Source organism: Artemia franciscana, chromosome 9 (genome assembly GCF_032884065.1).
Source record: "Artemia franciscana chromosome 9, ASM3288406v1, whole genome shotgun sequence".
Classification (NCBI taxonomy): Eukaryota; Metazoa; Arthropoda; class Branchiopoda; order Anostraca; family Artemiidae; genus Artemia; species Artemia franciscana.
In genome coordinates, this window is record NC_088871.1 from 12,828,923 (window position 1) to 12,851,808 (window position 22,886).

General features: G+C 36.8%; 1 protein-coding gene across 1 annotated transcript; it reads right to left on the bottom strand.

The window, feature by feature from the left end:
- Positions 1-404: 404 nt before the first annotated feature.
- LOC136031018 (uncharacterized) lies at positions 405-21,093 on the bottom strand. Its single transcript, XM_065710190.1, has 4 exons — positions 20,925-21,093; positions 8,042-8,193; positions 4,038-4,149; positions 405-798 (listed from the first exon to the last, which is right to left on the bottom strand). The coding sequence occupies exons 1-4, from the start codon at positions 21,076-21,078 to the stop codon at positions 494-496; spliced, it is 723 nt and encodes a 240-aa protein (XP_065566262.1). The 5' UTR covers positions 21,079-21,093; the 3' UTR covers positions 405-493.
- Positions 21,094-22,886: the final 1,793 nt, after the last annotated feature.

Consider the following 22,886-nt stretch of genomic DNA (forward strand, 5'->3'; position numbering starts at 1 on the left):
TACACATAAACACCTTCTCTTTTTTTGAATAAACCGGATTGATTTTTAACGGATTGATTTCTGTTTGTAGAAGGAATTTGCCTGAAAACCTAACTACTGGTGCCCCACACAGAGAACCAGAGACATCACATGTGTTAAATCATATGGTTCAAACGCTTGAAGTTTTACAAAGACGATCCAATCAGCTTTTAGAAAACATGTCTGTTCAAATCTGTTAAAATGGACAGATAAGACTTCTGTTTCTGACGTACGTTTTGTAAATAAAATAATTGGGTCACATCTGAGTATTCGTCACAAAATAATTCTCATGTTTTGGGATAATGTTATAGAAAACTGATATTTCTGGCCCTCTAAGGTACCACTTTTTATCTATAAAATATATTATTTTCCTTAAATTCATACAATTTTTTTCCTCAACAAATCAAAAGCAAATTTATTGATCCGAAAGTAAAAAAGAAAAACACAAAAAACACAAAAAAAAAGATAAAAAGAATCAACTTAAGGTTGACATTACATCTGAAATTTTCCTCGATGGTATAATTTGAAATCGCTTATTCCCTTGGGAGCCTTGAGGCTTTTGAATCACTCTAATTTCTGGTTTTGCACCATTTACCACAGTTCCAGTTTTTAACCTCTGGTAATAAACTACATTTGAACTTTTGAATAAATGATCCGTATTTGGTTTAGATATAATTGGTCCTCCAGGAGCAGTGGTGGATGTATCAATTGAACTGGCAATTCTGCCATAGCCTGGCCGTGGAACTTTGTGAATCATCGGCGCTTTCCCACTATTTTGACCTGAAAAATATTTTTAGCAGATTGAAATTAAAAAAAACACGGTTTGTGGATACACCACATCACTAATTAGGAATTCTAAAACCATATTCTATGCATTATTATGCATTCTGTGTTAATCGTCTGCTCAACTCTGAAAATTAGCTTAACTGACGTTCTGTGTCAATCGCTATTTGACAAGCTTAGGGTTCTACAAAAATTAATGGAAATTTTCAATTCTTCACAATATTTCCGCCCGGCTCTAAAACACTCATGAGAATTACGATTAGCATAAACATCTTTGCCAGCTTTAGATCACAAAAGACCGAGCCTAGAGGGGAGGGGGGGGGTCTCTTTTATTAACTTCCAATACTCCAGGAAATCCCCCGCATTTTTATTGAGGGGGAATATGAGTCCCTATCCGGATAGTCAAGGGACATGGGATGTATATTAAGTTTTTCTCCTCATTATTAGAGGGGGAAAATGTCCCCTCCAAACGACGCCCCTACCGTGCTTCGGCCCCTAAAAAAACTTGAAGCACACGAGTAAATAATATGAAATACCAATTTGTTATATTGTAACCATTTCAAAAACATTTCAAACACCCTTCCCCCCTTTGGGTAGTTTGAACAGTCTGGTTACTCTCTATCTAAGAGCTATGTTTTACACTTTATCTTCTTATTGCTTTCCCTCTTGAAATTGTCTTTGTTGGTGCCCTCTTTCCAAGACTAAAATAATGCTTAGGTACGTTCACGAGTTATACCTCTAAAGAGGGCGAGATGAAGGAGATTTGACAGCCTCGGGTGACTTAGCGCTGCAATGACTATTTATCAGTAGTAATCAACTGATTACCACATAGAAAGGAAGGGCTATAGTTATACCTATAGTTATAATAGTTTTTTCTGCAAATTTTCTTTCATTTTTTGGGGGGTGGGGGGAATTGTCCTCCGAAAAAAATGACGCCCCTAGAAGGAATTTTTGTACCAGGCTACAAAAACTGAATGACTATAAACGAACATCAGAAACCCGAAAACATCAAACTCATTAGAAACATTAGTAATTTAGAGTAATTTAGAGTAATTTAGAGTAGAGTTCATGACAGAGAAATGATTATAAAGCTTGAAAAATGTCAAGTGTTGCCAAAAGCTAGATGGCGTTGAGGTTTATTACCGACTTTATTGTAAGTTTCCACTTTTATATGGTATCCATACTCTTTGAACTGAATGCTGTCTTAGGGTCGTGGCCTTGCAATTACATTACCCGCAAAATCAAGCCATATGATATACCCTGGCGCGTTCAGTTATCAGCTACATATAATATGAGCAATTACCTGATTAAAAGGTAGAAATGATTTTATACCGTTACTTCAGTGGTTTATCCATGCCAAGGTCTACTGTGTAGTTGGTTTGTTTTTGCCGTTAATTTAAGAGCAAGGCTAAGTCCTCAAGACAGAATTTTGATAACAAAATTTATGTGGCGGTATAATGACAAAGATCTGGTGATAAGTTGCGCTATATTTTTTAAAACTAATAAATTAACTAAATAAAAAAATTACATAAATAGAAACATGTAAATATACGCTGAGCCCCCCCCCCCCTCACCCAGCGTGCGTCCCTTGATAGACTGAGATAGCTATTTTGAGATAGCTATTTTGCTCATCATAGTTGAGCTATGATCTTATACTGAAGACTGGCTCCAATTGTTATAAGTCTTTTGTGCCTCAGTCTCTAAGAGTGAATTGGTGGTCTTAGGCTTAGCCGTGAGATTCCCTCCTAAGAAGCTAGCAAGGCCATCTAGAATAGTTACAATGAGGCGAATATTCTGCTGAGTCTTGCGAGAGGAAAAACTAGGTTATCACTGGATTATATTTATTGGTTCTAAGAATACAAACGAGATTATGGCTCATCTAAGGTTTTACAGGCAAACAACACCAACATTTAATCAATAAATAGCACTCGTCTAAGATTAACGTCTAAAGATTTACAGGCAAAAAATATATGATAAAACTATGATGTAGTTGAGAAGTCCAGCTCCATTCGTCTTTTTTCCTATTTTTCTGTACTTATTTCAGTAGAATTGTTTTTGTTAATGTCGTGTCTAATCCCTTACGGACTATAGCCTCTGGGCATTGTTATTGGTGTGTATATTTCTTTTTGTCAATAAACACAATTAATATTATTTTCTGTAAGAATTTTTATGTCGAATTATTTTCGAAGATGACTACGAGTTTGATCTTTGTGAGACATTACTTGCTGTCCCATTTAGGTCCCGGCTATTCTCCTGGGACATTTTGAGGACATTCCTACTAGCTCATGTGTAAGAGCTCAGTACTTTATTCTTTTTTGCGCAGTGGGTTGTAACTGGACTCTCTTAACGTTGGAGATTTTGTCTGTCCGTCGTTTGCTTGGCTGCCTTGTATACGAAGACCAGACATCTTCAGACAAGGACGCCGGAATTCATAAAGAAATTTCACTTGGTGGCTTTTGCTTGTAACGTGTCGTGTAACGTTTATCGTCTCTTGACGTCCGTCATGTTCGTGGCCAGCCCTGTACACTAAGGCCAGAGATAATTTAACAAACTTTTCGCGTAAAAATTTAACGTCTCGAGTAAGTATTAACATCTCGCAACGTCCGCTGTGTTCTTAGCCTGCCCTGTATAGGAAGGCCAGAGATGATCTGACAAGGCAGCTGACCCTGAGTCTACTGGGTACTGCCCGTTAAAGAAAAAATTAGTTCCGTAATGTTACATAACGCAACACATTGTCTTAAGATATACTAATGTGAATGGTTCTATGACGTAGTGTGAAAGGCGCTGTTTTTTGTCTTTTTGTTAATGAAATATAAAAGTAGACTCGATTACTTAACAAGTAAAAAGCGCTTAAAAAAATTATTTAAAAAAACTTGTCCCCGTGCTATATTCGTGTAGACTTTTATTTGCTTGTTTGAAAGTTTATCGCCCTTGTTGCGTGATTATTTTATAGCGTGGCAATAGCTTTAACGTTTCTCCAGCCATAAATCTTACCTTAATCCTTTATTTTATCCAAGTAATTTGTGTCAGGGCACACCCCTAAAGCCTCTAGGTGGGGGCACAGGTCTAAAAAACCCACTGCATCCACATCCCTCCCCTAAAAAACTTCTGATGAATACCTTTCAACTTAATTAAGTTTTGCATGTTCGGAATTATCATCTAGGTAATTGGAATTCAATCTAGGGAGCCAATGACCCGGCAAACAACGCCATTGAGAGAAAGTACAGGCAACTTACCATTTAGCGCTCTTAATTGACTCTCAGTAACTCTGACAACTTTCCTATTTTCTAAGTTTGAAATTGGCCTAATTGTTGGAATGATCTGCTTCTTAACAGGAGGAGAACCAGCCTGAAAAAAAAGTTGTTTTTTTTTTACATCAAAGCTAATGCAAGAAAGACTGTTGTCATAGAAGGTCTACCATGACAGCCCCTCACCAAAGTCGTTAGTTTGGTCAACGCTGTTACCATAGTTTCAATAATAGCAAATAGCATAGTCCCCTCCCCTCCTCCATACAATTCATATTGCCATTCAGTTCGGGTTTCTAGTGTGCATTTTACAGCAGAGGTTTCCAGGGATTCCATTGTGCACGAAGACCCAAAATTTCCGTCTTTGCCACTAAAATATTTAATAGGAGACATCACATTTCAGAAAAGGAAAATGAATTTCAGAAAATCTAATTTTAGGACAACCTACTTTTATCCACTCGGAAGTCTCAGTATTAAAAAGAATGAAGTCAAGCTGTAAAAAAAACAAAAAAACTATGTTTCTACAGTCCTCCTAAAATATTACAACAGTTATTTCCAAAGAACTTCTGTTTAAAAAGTCAAGTCCTTTTTTTATCTCTGCAGTTGAAATAATTAAAGCATCTTTGAATGAGAACTGAATTACTACATCACGTTTATGATACTGAATGGCTTGGTTCCAGCCTACCCAGGTTGCCCTGGGGACAACTGGTGAACTTTCACATCTCCAATGTATTCTATGATTTTTTTTTCTGTTATTTATGGTGTAAAATTCCAATGTGTCTTATTAAACGGTGTAGCACGTAAGGCCCTGGGTTACCTTCCCTTTGTCACGATCTTTCCACACTACCGTTATTTGTTATGCTAGTTTTTTGTTTTTATGTAGGATCCAAATCTGTCTCATTAAAGGCTGGAAAGATATAACACGGAATGGAGACAATTGTAAAAGTGCTTAGCATTAGCTAAGGCCGACGTATTGCATAATAATATCTATACACAGCGTTGAAGTTAAGGTCAGCCATGAACGATGGAAAAACCATTTTTAAATGTAGTGCATCAAATAGCATGAGATAGTGCACAGGATGTAGCCGCAGCTCTTGATAACTACATCAAAGTTGCACCATGAGAGAGAGAAAGATGGGTTTATTAATATAAATAACACAACAAAACAAGCAAATGGCCCGAAGCAAAGCTTGTTTGGGCTTACAACCCCAATACACATACATATAAAACAATACGAAAAAGAAGAAAAAATAAAAAGAAAAGAAAAGGAAAAGAAAAAAGAAAGAAAGAAGAAGAAGAAAAAATCAATTACCCTGCATTTCAATCGAAACGGATTTACACTTCAAAAGAGACAAAACAAAAAGAAACTAAAACCACATAACCAGTATCGCCAAAATCAAAACCAACATCTTGGCTCCACTTGAGGTCCACTCAACTATCAAAACCATAAATATTAAGGCAAAATAGCTTTAATTCCCGCCGAAATTCAAGAAAGCTATCCAAGTTTCTCAAAGTCGTAGGTAAACAATTCCATGCATGGGGTCCTAGATGCCGAATAGAGAATTGAGATCTACGAGTAATAGTAAGCGGACGACGAATTATATCGGACTGTCTCGTAGAATGTGTATGAATATCACTTCCTAATTCAAACATACTTTTAAAACATATTGGTAAACAATTTTGAAAATATTTATATATAAACAGGCTTCGATAAAAAATAATAAGTCCTGCTAAAGGCAAGATTTTGCATTCTATATACCTCTTTTGTACCGAGCCTTTAAAACCTACACCACATAACACTCGAAGCGCTTTATTCTGCAAAACTCGAACACGATCGAGATGAGAAGGAAATGTACTATCCCAAACATTGCAACAATATAGCAGATAAGGATGAATTAAGGAATAATACATTGTTCTTAAAATATCTCTTGGGAAAATATACTGCAACTTTCTTAAAATGCCAACATTCCTAGCGAGTTTAAGACTAATATAATCTATATGTTCTCTAAAGCTGAGACATTCATCAATTAAAACTCCTAGATATTTTGTACAATTCATTCTTAGAATACCCATATCAGCAATATTAAGTCTATCTATCCAAGGGTAATAATTTGAGCTCCTACCATACAATAAAAAGCAAGATTTACTATAATTCAAATTTAACTTATTAACCTTCATCCAATTGTGTACAAACTCCAAACAAGAACTAATACGACTCAACAGCTGAATTCCTGTTCGTGCAGCCACAGTTATATGAGTGTCATCCGCAAAGCTGGGAACAATTACTTTTTCCCCGTCACATCCAATGTCAAGATCATACGAAATCATATTAAAAGCTCTACATAAATCATTTATAAAAATTAGAAATAACAGGGGACCAAGAACAGATCCTTGAGGTACTCCAAATTTAACACTACTGACTGAAGAAACATTATCTCCTAGTTGTACATATTGAGTTCTTTCTTTTAAAAACGAGGACAGTAATTCAAGAAATGGTCCTCTAAAACTGTAATTTTCTAATTTGGCAATGAGTATAAAATGGTCAACGCAGTCAAAAGCTTTTACAATATCAAGAAAAACAGAAGCGACTTTCATACCATTATCCAACGCATCATGAAACGGATAGAAGTTCCAGACTGACATTAATCCTATTTATTAAATTTCTCAAGAAAGATGTAAGAAATTATTATAAAATTTTTTCACTTATACAACTATCATTTGCTGAATAATAATTAACAATCACAAAAATAGCTATATTTATTGATAGAAATAATAAAATCGCCTGAGATTTAAAAAGATTTAGATTCCAAACAGTTTTTTTTTCTAAAAAACTAAGTTGTTGCAAACATTTTAATGATCAGCAAAAACAGTTCCATCCAAGTCAGGAATTATTATCCCAGGTAGAAAAAATCTAATATTGGATAGTTTTATAATATTGATTTACATCCAGTTCATCTAGCGGGCGGGCAATTTATACCCCTCATCCTGGAGGCCAAAACATGTATAAAAAGTGCTTAACTCTGCGATACTTATAAGAAATAGTACCCTTCCGAGATTAAGCGTCTGTTACAACCTCATACCATCCCCACTTCTTCTTCCCAACAAAAATTTCTAAAATTTTTACAAGCTTCTTTAAGCCGGTACAATTGATTTTTTGATAGCAATCTTAAGCAAGAGAAGGGATAAACACATGTTTATCAGTTGCAAAAAATATCTTACCATTGGTAGACGCCCAGTAGAAGAAATCATCAGAAGAAATAAAAACCTACAATAACTCAAACTCTAAACGACCAGAAATTACTATTCAAGAAACTTCTTGGGTTGTTTTAAAGATAAACCTTGCAACAACAAACGACTGATCTTCCCCTCTGGATCAAACCAGTTGGTCCTACAACCTAACTTGGGCTCCCAGTCGGGTGAATTTTTGCTGAATAGTAATTTATACTATTGGGTTATTTCAGGGTTAAAGAAGCTTTGGTAAATGTATCAGAGTTCATATAATTGACTTATCAATAAACTGAACATACCACTCGATGCCATTTTTATGCTCTTTACGAATATAATAATCGCTTCTATCGCAAATTCAAATTTAAGCACTTTTTGACCTAACCCAACCTAACCTAACTATAAATAATTTTGACACTGAGAAAACATAGTATTATTTTTTCGAAAACAACCGATAACTCATACTTTAATTCAAAGTTAATCATTTTTAGGAGCTCAAAAAGTGCTTAAATTTGAATTTGCAATAGAAGCGATTATTATATTCGTAAAGAGCATAAAAAAAGGCATCAAGTGGTATGTTCACTTTTTATTGATAAGTCAATTATATGAACTGTGATACGTCTACCGGAGCCTCTTGTACCTAGTCGGGTACAATTTTTGGTAAGTCGTTAGTCATCTTTAACAAACATTCGTTTTAATTTGAAAGGGATTTCTTCATTATTATCATATATTAAATTCATATAACACCGAAATACAGCAATTAATCTTACCTCCATTCCAGTTGAAGACATTGCCAGACGACCAGCAGCTGTGAGTATGACTTTGTGTCCACTCGCCACTGCATTTGAAACAATATTATTAGGCTCTTCGGGTGTAACAAAAATACCTTCGGACTCTAAAAGTTTCACTGCCGCAGCACTCTCTAAAATAACCCAAAAAAATTCAGATAGTAAAATATTTTCTCAATTTCTCAATTACCAAGGACAGTGAAAACGAAATCTGAATGTTTTAACTGGTCCTGCCCCCAGACGCACATATGATTGTTTTAACTGGTTAAGTGGAATTTTGAGTTTGTAAAGACCCCTGCCCCCAGACGCACATATGAAGAACCACCTATCTCACCCCTAGAACCTTGGTGCGCAACTACGTAACACCCTGTATTCGTTAGCTTAACTGTGTTTATTCTCTGTAATAGCAGTTTTATTTTTATCGAATACATGGGGACTTATTTATGGGAACGAAGGCGCTACTGCTCGTCAATACGACCTCTGAAACTGAAAGTTTTTAAAGCAGCCTTTCGATATTTGTTGATCGTTGATAATAATGTTGATCGTATTCACGCCAAAGCTGCTGTTATGCGAGGAAAACAGCATTTTCCCGTGGCATTACCTCTTGTTACTTAAAAGGGGCACTAGAACTATATATTTCCACACGCACAAACCCTTTCCTGATAATCTAGGATCATTGGTTCGGTAAATCCTGTTAATAAAACCATGGTAAAAACATCAACAAATAAACATGTATTCGTTCGTGACCATCCCTGTCGGAAAAACAAAAAAAATAGTATTTTTCCAGACGCGAGCGCAAAATCTCTGCTTTGGGGACATATCACAGATATACTGAGTTAGATAGGAAAATTCCCATTAAGTTCGACCTCTCCTCCCCTTCGGAGGCGTTTTCCCTATTTTCAAAAATCATGCAAATGTTGTGATTTTCCCATTGAGTTGACCCCCCCCCCTCGGGGGTGTTTTTCCCTTTTCAATAATTATTCAAAGGTTCTGATTACAATAGATTTTGCTACGTAACTTAAAGCTTCATGAAAAGAAAATTTTGCTTTGATAAGGAAACTCTCTTGGCAAACATATTATTATCAAAATTCTTTTTTGGAGTTTTGGTTACTACTGTTAAGGGCTGTTCTTTACTAAAAGTTTGTTACCTCGAACTGTTTGATAGATCAACATTTGAAGTTTAACATAAAATATATATGGTTATTCAAAACAGACTTTATTTATGACATATAATTATATGAATAAATATAATTACATAACCATATATATAATACAATCAAATTATTAATGATATCATTTCAACATAATTACTGAAATATATTTACTGAAAACGGGAAATGTCTTTGGGACCCTAAACTTATATGCGTTTAATTATTTATGCGATCTTAGTTTCAACGAGACATAATATGTTCACCTTTCAATTACTAATTAGATGTAAAATGAGTCATTTGCATAGTTTTAGAAATTAGATTTCCTTTCAATCAATTTTTCAAGAAAATCTCAAGTTTTTATGACACTCGGTATTAACCAAGTGACATATAGCAATCGCCAATTCTGTCGGTCTGTCTCTCTGTCGGTCCCGGTTTTGCTACTTTAGGCACGTCCAGGTAAGCTTGGACGATGAAATTTGGCAAGCGTATCAGGGACCGGACCAGATTAAATTAGAAATAGTCGTTTTCCCGATTTGACCCTGAGGGGCCGGTTAATTCGCAAAAAATAGAAAAAATGAAGTATTTTTAACTTATGAGCGGGTAATTGGATCTTAATGAAATTTAATGTTTGGAATGATATTGTGTCCCAGAGCTCTTATTTTAAATCCCGACCAGATCTGATGACATTGGGGGGAGTTGGAGGGGGGAAACCTAAAGTCCCGGTTTTGCTACTTTAGGCACTTCCAGGTAAGCTAGGACGATGAAATTTGGCAAGCGTATCAGGGACCGGACCAGATTGAATTAGAAATAGTCGTTTTCCCGATTTGACCATCTGGGGAGGAGTGGGGGGCCGGTTAATTCGGAAAAAATAGAAAAAATGAAGTATTTTTAACTTATGAGCGGGTGATGGGATCTTAATGAAATTTGATGTTTGGAATGATATTGTGTCTTAGAGCTCTTATTTTAAATCCCGACCGGATCTGATGACACTGGGGGGAGTTGGAGGGGGGAAACCTAAAGTCCCGGTTTTGCTACCTTAGGCACTTCCAGGTAAGCTAGGACGATGAAATTTGACAAGCGTATCAGGGACCAGACCAGATTAAATTAGAAATAGTCGTTTTCCCGATTTGACCATCTGGGGAGGAGTGCGGGACCGGTTAATTCGGAAAAAATAGAAAAAATGAAGTATTTTTAACTTATGAGCGGGTGATGGGATCTTAATGAAATTTGATGTTTGGAATGATATTGTGTCTCAGAGCTCTTATTTTAAATCCCGACCAGATCCGATGACATTGGGGGGAGTTGGAGGGGGGGAAACATAGAGTTTGGAAAACACTTAGAGTGGAGGGATCGGGATGAAACTTGATGGGAAAAATAAGCACAAGTCCTAGATACATGATTTACATAATTGGAACGGATCCGCTCTCTTTGGGGTAGTTGGGGGGGGGGGGGGGGTAGGGGTAATTCTGAAAAATTAGAAAAAATGAGGTATTTTTAACTTACGAACGGGTGACCGGATCTCAATGAAATTTGTTGTTTAGAAGGATATTGTGTCTTAAAGCTCTTATTTTAAATCCCGACCGGATCTGGTGACATTAGAGGGGGGGGGGGGGTTTGGGGGGGAAACCTAAAACTTGGAACAACCTTAGAGTTGATGGATCGGGATGAAACTTGGTGGGAAAAATAAACACAAGTCCTAGATACATGATTGACATAAACGGAACGGATCCGCTCTCTATGGGGTAGTTGGGAGGGGGGGGGGTATTTCTGAGAAATTAGAAAAAATGAGGTATTTTTAACTTACGAATGGGTGATCGGATCTCCATGAAATTTGATATTTAGAAGGATATCGTGTCTCAGAGCTCTTATTTTAAATCCCGACCAGATCTGGTGACATTAGGGGGGGGGGGGTTGGGAGGGGGAAACCTAAAACTTGAAAAACACTTAGAGTGGAGGGATCGAGATAAAACTTGGTAGGAAAAATAAGCCGAAGTCCTAGATACATGATTGACATAATTGGAACGGATCCGCTCTCTTTGGGGTAGTTGGGGGAGGGGTTAATTCTGAAAAAAAGAGGTATTTTTAACTTACGAACGGGTGATCGGATCTCAATGAAATTTGATATTTAGAAGGATATCGTGTCTCAAAACTCTTATTTTAAATCCTGACCAGATCTGGTGACTTTGGGGGAAGTTCGGGATGGGGGAACCTAAAATCATGGAAAACGCTTAGATTGGAGGGATCGGGATGAAACTTGATGGGAAAAATAAGCAGAAGTCTTACATACGTGATTTACATAATTGGAACGGATCCGCTCTATTGGTAGGGGGGGGTATTAATTTTGAAAAATAAGAAAAAATTACGTATTTTTAACTTACGAAGGAGTGATCGGATCTTCATGAAACTTCATATTTAGAAGGACCTCGTAACTCAGATATTTAATTTTAAATCTCAACCGGATCAAGCGTAATTGGGGGGGGGAGGGGAGGGGCAGTTGGGGGGACCGGAAATCTTAGAAAATACTTAAAGCAGTGAGATCAGGACGAAACTGGATGGGAAGAATAGAAACCTATCTAAGATACGTGAATGACATAAACGGACCAGATCTGCTCTCTTTGGTGGAATTGGGGGGGGGGGGGTGGGGTAATTTTGAAAATTGAGGTATTTGTAACTTACGAAAGGGTGACCAGATCTTAATGAAATTTGATATTTAGAAGGATCTTGTGCTTTAAAATTATAATTTTAAATTCCGACCAGATCCTGTGACATTGAGGGGAATTGGAGGGGGAAACCGGAATTCTTGGAAAACGTGAAAATTGGGCTATTTTTATCTTACGAATAGATGATCGGATCTTAATGAAATTTGATTTTTAGAAGGAATTCATGTCTCAGAGCTCTTATTTCAAATCCCGACCACATCTTTGGACATTGGGGGGAGTTGGAGGGGGAAATCTTGGAAAAACACTTGAAGTGGAGGAATCGGGATGAAGCTTGGTGGATAGAATAAACAAATGTCCTTGATACGTGATTGACAGAATCGTTCTGGATTCGCTCTCTTTGGAGGAGTTGGGGAGAGGTGTTCAGTGATTTGGCGAGTTTGGTGCTTCTGGACGTGCTAGGACGATGAAAATTGGTAGGCGTGGCAGGGAGCTGCACAATTTGACTTGATAAAGTCGTTTTCCCAGATTCGACCATCTGTGGGGCTAAAGGGAGAGCAAAAACTAGAAAAAATTAGGTATTTATAACTTACGAGTGGGTGATCGGATCTTAATGAATTTTGATATTTAGAAGGACATCGTGACTCAGAGCTCTTATTTTAAATCCTGACCGGCATTAAGCCTCTTATTTTCCTTTTTAAATCAATCTATTGATTCATAGAATTTTGTTAGAGCTCATACCATATGATCTCTTGGCTCTTAGCTCTGCTCGCCTCGTCACAAGTGCCATATGAGCTCTTAGCTCTGGTTTTTTTCAAGTAGTGTCCGAAAAATTTTTGTTTCTACAATGGCGTAGTAACTGTTTCTTCTATTATTTAGACATGAATTATTTTATATAATAAGTGCTTTTCTATACATTTAGGCCCTTACTTTATACAAAGACAAAAAGTACAAGCATTAGTTTGCCTTCAGAACAAAAAAAATTGATAAAATAATGTTTCTCATTACAATGTAGAATGGCATTTCAATTTCAATCCCAGGTCACGTTTTGCCATAGCGGGGGGCCCCAGACAAAAAGGTGAAAAAGGGGTCTAGTTACCAACCAATCAATTCTTACTCATAAAAAGGACACTAAAAATCGCAATTTAAGCTTCAAAAATATTTCTTCCAATACTCTACGACAATCAGTTCGATATGAGCAGCTTTTTTTTCGGAATTAAAGGCTAAATAAGTAAAAGGGGTGTAGAGCCCTTCAATCTTACAGAACTACATCTGATCTCGATTTTTAATTCCAAATGTTACAATATCCTTGTTTGTCTAATAAAATTTCAACCCACTAGGGCCTATAATATGGGATGTACATTAAAAACGAAATGCCCATAAGATCTTTGTTTCATAAAAAACTTCCATGTGATTCAAACTCTGACAAGGTATGAATTATCACCATTACAATACGATTCGCAGACATTCTTTATCATTTGAAAAACCTACAATACTATTTAGAAAAATGGTATTAAGATAACAAGCTGAACAATGTATAAGAAAATTAATAAATAAGTTTCACCTCCCGAATATTACTGAAAAGCTGACTGGTTTACACAAAAAGATTTCGGAAACAGCGTACCGGCGATTGGCGCCTCATCATGGCTCAATTCGTTTTTTTTTATTTAAAATTGATTATTTAATGTTATTGTTGTTTAATTGTTTTTGGTGGTTTATTGTGGTTTGTTTTTTTGTTCTCTGTTTTTGTGTGTGTAATATTATTGATTTTCGCTAATGTTTACTCCACTATTTATATTCTTATGTAAGTGGGTTATAAATAAGTGTAATGTACTGTTGAGTACCAACTCCCGATTGATATGAAGCGACACATTATTCTTAAATCTCTTTACAGTAGGATGCAAAGCCATTCGACATAAAGAAAGATACGGCCTTGGCCGTTATAATAGATGACAAGCCGGTATCTTCATCGCAACTCTAAGCTATTTCAGTGCCACCAAATGAGGCAGACATAAGATTGTTGACAGATGAATTGGCATCATTGTTAGGATACTTCATATAATGTTGTGTGGCTGCTAGCAATAAGGCAAACATTTATAGCGTTGGTAAAGGAGTCTTGATTTTTGCCGAGTACAGCAATGGAAATAAAATTATTCCATTTGGACGCATGTATCATACCCTTCATCTGTCTCTCTGTCTCCGGGGAACAGTGATAAGTGATGCCACCCTTTTGATGCTTATACATGCCACAGCACTGTCACTGTCCAACCTTTTTATCTTGGAACTGCACTTCCTTGGGCTCTATTTAACAGCACAGAAACGTTTCAGTCTTTCATTTATAACACATACCGTCTTTGAACTCCTTTATTGCGTTGATATATTTCATTTTTTTTTATTTCGGAAAACGATTGACTTTCAGTCCTTATTTCTCGTATATAGTATTCAACTGCACAATGTAATATAATAAGTACAAGTGGGTTACAAATAAATATATATAAGCAGCCTGCATTTCTTAGAAGATTTACGAATTCCTACTTGTATAATAAGAAAATCTTCATAGCTTTGATCCGTTTCCCAAGGGGCTACACAGGCCCATCTACTTTTATGAAATTTTTTTATCTTTCGATCTTTCAGATTCAAATCACTAACGTGGGATTGTGACAAGAGGAATCGTGTGGGTGACAAATGACCCAAAAAAGGCCTTTTTGTCTTCCGATCCCTTTCGGCTCTCAAATAAGGTTCTAGAACTTACAAATTGTGTAAGAGTGAGCCTTTTCCCTAAATTCCAAAACCAATGGCAGATATAATCACCTTTGTTGTAACAACACAGAGAAAACAACTCGAAAAAAACGCACACACACAAAAAACACCTTAATACTCATAGTTAGAGGCTTAGAAATCCAACTCCAATCGAAAGCTGTAGGGACAGCAGCACATACGTGGTATGACTGGCTGTTTTTCGTGAATAGCGTAGGTGCGTCTTGCGGCATAAGAGTGACTTGGGTAAGAGCTTTGGAAATTCTGAGCAAAACAGTCCTAAAAGGATTTCAATTTGTTTGATTAGAGGGCCAAATTTCTACCAATTCCTGTACCCCCAACCCTCACACATAAACATGATAAATTCCTTTGACATTTACCTTTTCCTTTCACCTTGTCAAAATCTGATCTCCCCCAGGATTTTCAATGTATGTGATTCAGGGCCCTAACTAGAGTTTTTGAGCCTATGTTTTGGGCAAAAGGTCATTAGACGGTCACTTATGGAGCCATCGGTCGCTCAATAGGAGACAACAAATAATCTCACTAAGTATGGTTAAAAATACTTGAATGTTTAGTATCAATTTAATACAAACCTAAACATTCAATAAAAATGGAAAATAATATAAAGCAAAACAAATTTTCTAAATAAACTGTTAGTATACTAACAGCATTAATTTAACTAATTATTAATAACTAATTATGTTAGTAATTTAATTAATTAACTGTTAAATATGTTAGCATTCATTTAGTTTCCATTAGAGAAGGGGGGAGGGTTGCCCTGTTTCTCTCAGTTAACAATAAATTATTTTCTTAACCTTTTTAATATATATATATATATATATATATATATATATATATATATATATATACACACATATATATATATATATATATATATATACACACACACATATATATATATATATATATATATATATATATATATATATATATATATATATATATATATATATAGAGAAATTTTTGGGTTTCAGAACCATGTTTAACCATTGTTATCACCTTAGCTTCCAATTTTCTAATCTTAGTTCACAGACCTATCTTCCTATTCTTCCAAACTTTTCTTGACAAAAAAAAAAAAAAAAAAAAAAAAAAAAAAAAAAAAAAAAAAAAAAAAAAAATCCCGAGCCACTATTCTACTTTAAACATCTTCACTGCATCCACCATCCTTACTAATAAAACTACGCGGGTAAGAGAAGCTATCTAGATCGATATTCTCGTTTTCCAACATCACATTTTCACCTTCATTTATTCTCAGTCCAAGCAACTTGGTTATCTTAACCACAAATTTCAAGCCTATTCTTGCGCCCCGAGGTCCCGGTTATAAACTCTACCCCTATAACCCTTAATCAAAGGCAGATTCAAGTTGTTAATAAATTCAAGTATCTCGGATCGTACATTGACATCAACAGCGGATGTAGTGAAGAAATTCAGTGCCGCATTGCATCAGCTTCCGCTGTCTTTGCACAGCTGTGGAAGCCACTATGGAAAAGGAAGGAAATCCACCGGAAAACAAAAATCTGTATTTACGTTGCCCTAGTCCGATCGGTCTTACTGTACGGCTGCCAGACGTGACCGTTAAAAGTCACCAAGGCACATGGTCCAACACATTTGAACACAGATGCCCGAGGAGCATACTGGGGTTACATCTCAGCAACCGAATCCCAAATACGATCATCCGCCAACGATGTGACCAGAAGTACGACATCACATCAATCATTCGACACCACCGTTTGTCCTGGTCGGCAATGTTTGCCGAAGACCGGCCGAGACTTTTACGGATCAAAGCCTACGCTGCAAACCAGCACTTGATTGGAGAAAACGATACGGAGGACAAGCCAAAACTTGGCTCAGCACCGTCAAATCAGACTCGAGCCGATTGGCGGATTCCAGATTAGCGGACAAAGTCGCGGATAGGACCCTTCATGGCTCGACATTATCGCCAAATTAACCCAAGACTGTAACCTGTGGAATTCAACAGTCTGTCGTATCCTGTCGCCAGCGAGAGCTACTTAGCTTGTGCCCTGATCCAGGTACAAGTAAAGCACAAGTAACTACCACTAATCACTTTAATGTATTTATCTGATACACCATACAACAATAAGACCTTCGCTAGAGCTTTTCTATCGGCGGAATAACATCACCTATAATCAATGGGGCTAAGGACTAAAGGGGTCTGACGACTCAGGCACTTCTCAATTATTAGTCTTAAGAGTAAAAATTTCATTGATGCATCGTCTCCCCTTCCTAAAACCACACTGTTCTTCCCTAAAAACTTTATTCACAGGATCTCTAAGTCTAAAAAGTATGAGCGGCAGTGCCAAAAGGAGAAAGTGCCACCCCCCCCCCCCTCTACAGTTTTCTTTAAAATAATTGAATTAAGGCTTGAATTAAGGTTCGCTATCGACATAACACGAGATCAACTGGCTCACTTTGCCACTTGCACGAAGCATTGGAAAACTTTGTCGAGAACGTGATGGCCACTAAACATCGATATCCGTTGGCCAATCAGAGGCGACCCCTGTCAAAGAAAAGGTTACGCACTCGTTGCCTGTTGGATTTGGTGAGTTGTAATATTTTCGATAGTTCTTTGATACCATCACGGTGTTATATGTTTGCAATATAAGATGCATAGATAATCTAAGCGTCTGGACATCAACGTGAAAGGCTCCTATAGAAACAGGACAAAAAAAAAATATCGAAAAATCCTCTCTGAAAATACAATGTTTGAGAACGAACCCATTGTTTAAATGAAAATTTTTGAGGATGAGGGGGTTATTTCTAATGTTGTTACCGGTACTTTTGGCAAAGGTACTCTAAAGCGAAGAAAAGGGGCAAGGAATAAGAAAAGGCCTAATTAGTTGGCTGGGGAAAATAGCAGAAGATAAACAGTGTGTTTTGATGCAGTGGACAACAAACTCTTGAGCCAGTTTGATTTTTTGTCCAAAATTGTTCTCTATAAGACTAGAAGAGAACTTAATCAAGTTTAAAATGCGATGTCAAGAAAAAAGGACAATGGGCAAAGGGGGTGATAAATGGTGCTAGTATGCCTAGCCCTAGTAGCAAGAAATGCATCTTCCAAATAATATTACTGCTCAAAAAACCTCGTTGAGGTACGCCAGAAAGGATAGTTGGCCTTATGGTGCCCTGCAACGGCTTCCACTTGTGAGAAAAAAATAAGTATAACCAGGTCTCATGTCAAGGGAAATAGACTCACCTAACTATTGACAGAGACTTGGCGAAAGAAATTGAGGAGTGAAATTCCCAACTACCGATTGATATGAAGCGACACATTATTCTTAAATCTCTTTACAGTAGGATGCAAAGTCATTCGGCATAAAGATATACGACCTTGACCCTTATAATAGATGACAAGCCGGTATCTTCATCGGAACTCTAAGCTATTTCAGTGTCACCAAATGAGGCAGACATTAGAGTGCTGGCAGATGAATTGGCATCATTGTCAGGATACTTCATATAATGTTGTGTGGCTGCTAGCAAGGAGGCAAATATTTATAGCGTTGGCGAAGGAGTCGGCGAAGGAGTCTTGATTTTGCTGAGTACAGTAATGGAAATAAAATTATTCCATTTGAACGTATTTATTACATACCCTTCATCTGTCTCTCTGCCTCCGGGGAACAGTGATAAGTGATGCCAATCTTTGGATGCTTATACAGGCCACAGCACTGTCACTGTCCAAACTTCTTGTCTTGGATCTGCACTCCCTTGGGCTCTATCTAACAGTACAGAAGCTTTTTCAGTCTTGCGTTTATAACACATACCGTCTTTGAACACCTTTATTCCGTTGATGTATTTCTTCTTTTTTCAGAAAACGATTGACTTTCAGTCCTTATTTCTCGTATACAGTACTCAACAGTATGATTTAGGAAGTATTCTTAAAAAATTCACTGGGAGGGAAACGATCACCCCCATCACCACCCACTTGTATCCGTGCTTGACTCTTGTCACCTATCTTTTAGAAAACGTGCTTCGCCTTTTTACAAAATCTCATTCACCATCTTCAGTAATTTATTTCTAGCTTTACAACCACCATAATTTAAGAACTTATTTACCACACTATCAGAGCCTGGGACCTTGTTATTTTTAATCCTTTTAGTTCTGTTTCTAATTCTTCCACGCAAAATATGTCTTCCTTCACTTCAAGAGTGTCATAAACTTTTTCATTCTTTTCTATACCTTTTGTTGATACTCTCTCACGATTTAGCACATTCTCAAAATGTTCTGCCTGTTTTTCTTAAACTTTTTCCTTATAACCAATTCTGCCCCCCCCCCCGCTCCTATCTTTAACTGGGACAAGTCCAGATTCACTATTACTTCTCAAATATTTAGCATGACAAGACAGTATTTAACTATTATGCCACCTGGCTGAATCTTCTAGATCTCCAGCAATTTTATTCATGGGCTCTACTTCACACCACCTCAATTCACATTTTACTGCTTCCCCTACTTCTCTTACATTCCTCTTATTTTTATAAGATCTATCACTCAAGTACTTGTTGTACAAGCCCCTCTTCTTCTCTATTAAACATAAAACATTTTCACTAAAATTCGTAGCTGCGTTTCTAACTTTCCCCCTAAGACACCATCCGCTACTTCACAAATTATTTTCCTGAAATTATTCCATCCATCTTCTACATTGTCCAATTTTAGACTCTTTAATTTAATATTCAACTGTACCTGGAAAATTTCTCTCACATTCTCATCTTGGAATCTACCAACATCATAACTTCCCGGAAGATAGTTAACCTTCCTCAGTTTCAGATTAAACCTAGACACTACTAGATGGTGATCTTTACTTTTAACATCAACAACGACACTCCTATATACTCAAGTATTTTGTATTGATCCTGCCAGTCTTCTGTTTACAATAGCATAATCAATAAGGTTGGTCGTCTTACCATTACGTGAGTACCATGTTCACTTCTGGCCATTTCATGACCAGATACTGTATTGGTTATAACTAGATTGTTATACCTACAAATTTGCAACAGTCTATAAAAGTTACTTTTTTCTTTTCCTTTACCAAATTTACTTAGGCTACGATACCATCTATCCCTATTTCCATCAACCTGGGCATTAAGATCTGCTACCCTATTTCTACCAAGGATCTCGTCTATTTGTTCCTGTATCTGAAAGTCAAATTTCCCGAGTTACTACTATCCCATTAGTCGGTTCTACAGGAGTATACACTACTATGGCTAATACCTTGCATTTTTTAGTCATAAAATGAGCAACTAGCACTATACCACTGACACTTTCCCAGCCTAGACAAGACTTAGCATCTCCCTCACTCATCGTGAGCCTTACTCCCTGCCTAGGCACACCCTTATTCCTGCCTGAGTAAATAAATCCTATACCACCTAAATGTTTCCTACCCCTGGGATGAGTTTCTGAAACTCCTAATAATTCCAGTTCAAAATGTCTGAATTCACCAGTAAATATGTCAATACGATAGTTGCTTTTACACGTTGTAACGTTCCAAGTTACAATTTTCACATTACATAAAATATTGTTCAAAATGTTATGGCCTCTTTTTACGACGTCTCAGCTTTGAAAAACAGTAACGTGTTAAAACAAGAGAATTTTAGCTCAAAAGTAAAGGTTTGCTCATGTTTTTTCTAGGAGGCTAAGTTACACACTCCAAACCATGTTTGCCCTTTCTCAAAATGTGATTTCAAAGGACAAGCCTCCGGGAGAGGGAAGTTTTAGCTTCGGTCAAATCAGTTAACAATAAATAATATTACTAAGTGTTTGCTCCAAATGTGATTGATTAGCCAAAAACAAAGGATAAAGAGCCCCAGAGTCATTAATGGGCACAAAGGGTGCCGAATGGACTAACACCAACTTATTGCACATTCAAAACGTAACCCAAAAGACAAAAACACAAGAAAATAGCTACTATCTGCATATTGCGGAGGAATAATAAATAATTGGTGACAATTCGATATTATCAGTTGAACCATCAGGGAATTTTGTAGGCTAATTGTATGTTGTTTTTTTTTTGGGGGGGGGGGATTCCAGGCCCGTTTGATAACCGTATCACTATTAGACCCTAAAAATAAAAAAATAGAGCTGGAAACAACATACAACTAAACTGTTGACTCAGAGCAAAAAAAAAAGAAAAAGAAAATAAAGTGCTGTCTTGTGAAGAAATAAGGGCCCAAAAATTATCCATATCTTTGAGTCCGTTACAGATAGCGCCAGTCCTGAATACAAATGATGCTTTATTTGAGCTCGAATTTGTCACAATAGAAGACAAACCTGATATAGACTCCTTGGTAAGATGGTCAAGTTTGCTTAATTCAGGAAAATCACCCGATTCACAGAAATCTATAGGTCCTTGTGCTTTGGACTTCTTGTTGTTAACTAGTTCAGCACGCACTGAAAAAAAAACAAAAAAACAAAAAAAAAACATAAAACGTAAAAATATTTATGTGAAAAAACGTAAAAACTTTTAAGAATTTTAAAAAACAAACACTGAAGAGAACACATAAAGTTTTTTGTTCATGGACAAGACCACAAAGTTGATATTCCTGTAAGGCTTTAGAGGAAAAAAAGAAACTTTACCAATTACACAACTTACACAACAAATTAAGAGAGAATTCACACTTGACACAGCATATAAACTCAAATTAAGAAGAAAATTCCTCTCATAGAATAGTCTGATATCATCCGAATATATATATAATCATTTCTCCTAATAGAAGTCGACGCTATACCTCTAGTTTAATTTACAAACTTGGTACCATCTTAGTTTGATAGGTGGATTTAGGTCAGATCGCAAGTAGGATGGGATTGGGAAGATGGAAATCAGAGCATTTTTTCTTGGGGGTGGGGGAGGGGTAAAAAAACTGAATTTTTCTGGTAATTATTCTTTGTTTTCCAAGGGGAAAGGTCCTTTGAAGTAATCAAAAGGCAGAAAACACCCCGTGGATAAATGACACGGCTTCATACTATTTCTGTTTATAGTTCTGTTGGAACTATAACCAATATGCTGAAATCAATTTGGTGCACGAATTACACAAAAACTTCAGCCTAGAGTCGTCAAGAGAGAAACCAAATATTTCAAAAGTTTCAAAAACGATCCAACAGATAAAATTTTTTAAAGAAAAACGAGAGTGACGAGGTTCGACCACTGAACCCATACCTCCTGTGCTCAGAGCCAAGGGACCCAACTGCACCTGTTACCGTAATCCTGGGCGTCACTTTCAGGGCTAACTCCAGAGATCTCATTTATTAGTTTGCGACGATTGGGTTTCTCTCAATCTCAGTTAAAAACTGTTCAAATCACGTATCTGCGCAACCTCCTAGAATATACGCGCACTGTTTGGGACCACAAGCTCATAATACGGGCTATCTGAAAGATGATCCAGAGGCGGTCCAAAAAGGGCGCTAAAAATTATAATGAACCAGAAGAATACCGCTTATGAAAATAACCTTTCTGCCCTACCTAGGTGACAGGCGTTTCCAATTAACACACAGGTTCGGAGAGTCCGTTCTTCCTTCGAAACTTTTTTCCTCCATCCTCCCCTTCCCCATTGTCCACTACTCCCTCTCTGACTGCACTGAACGAATGCCACAAGAATCGACTTGTGTCGTCCAAATGCAGGACAAGCGCCTTTGTTTATTTTGCCATTAAGAAACAATACAGCCATTTACTCTGGTTCAGGCAATGACTATCATTGTTGTTTTCTTAATAAGTCATTCTCCTTTTCAAGTTTCAATTTCATAGAAAATAAGGTCAGGTCAACAAGGCATTATCAAGTTTTGTCCCTTTTCACTTAAGTTTTTTGCCCTTATCTTTATTTAGAAGAAGTATTCTCTTTCATGTTTCAATTATCTAAAATGCCTATTTCAAGAATTCATCTTTCATTTCCTAGGTATTCCTTCTTGATAAAGAGTTCTCCTTCATGCATCATTTTAGTGTAATTAAAATAAAGATGTAGAGGAATATTGGGATTCTTTGGAGCCCTAAACACATTTTTCTGGGTCGATTCTTATAGATCCACTATGTGGATGGCCATTTTTTTCTTCCTTTCTAATACCACTCTATTACAAATGAGCGATGGACCTTATCTTTGAAAGAAAATAGTTCTGTTGATGAGTCGTTATTTGATTTGGAGCGTTAACATCCTTTAACATTAATTGCTTTTCTTTTTTTTTCAACTACACAGTATTATTCCTAAGGCCGTCAGAACTGGTCCATCTCTTGTCTCTGATTAT

Excerpts from the sequence above, each read along its gene's own strand:
- LOC136031018 (XM_065710190.1), bottom strand. The coding sequence starts at position 21,078 with ATGTTTTTTTTTTGTTTTTTTGTTTTTTTTTCAGTGCGTGCTGAACTA. Across the intron at positions 8,194-20,924 it reads TACCAAGGAGTCTATATCAG|AGAGTGCTGCGGCAGTGAAA; the intron begins GTTTGTCTTCTA and ends GGGTTATTTTAG. Across the intron at positions 799-4,037 it reads TCAATTAAGAGCGCTAAATG|GTCAAAATAGTGGGAAAGCG; the intron begins GTAAGTTGCCTG and ends AATATTTTTCAG.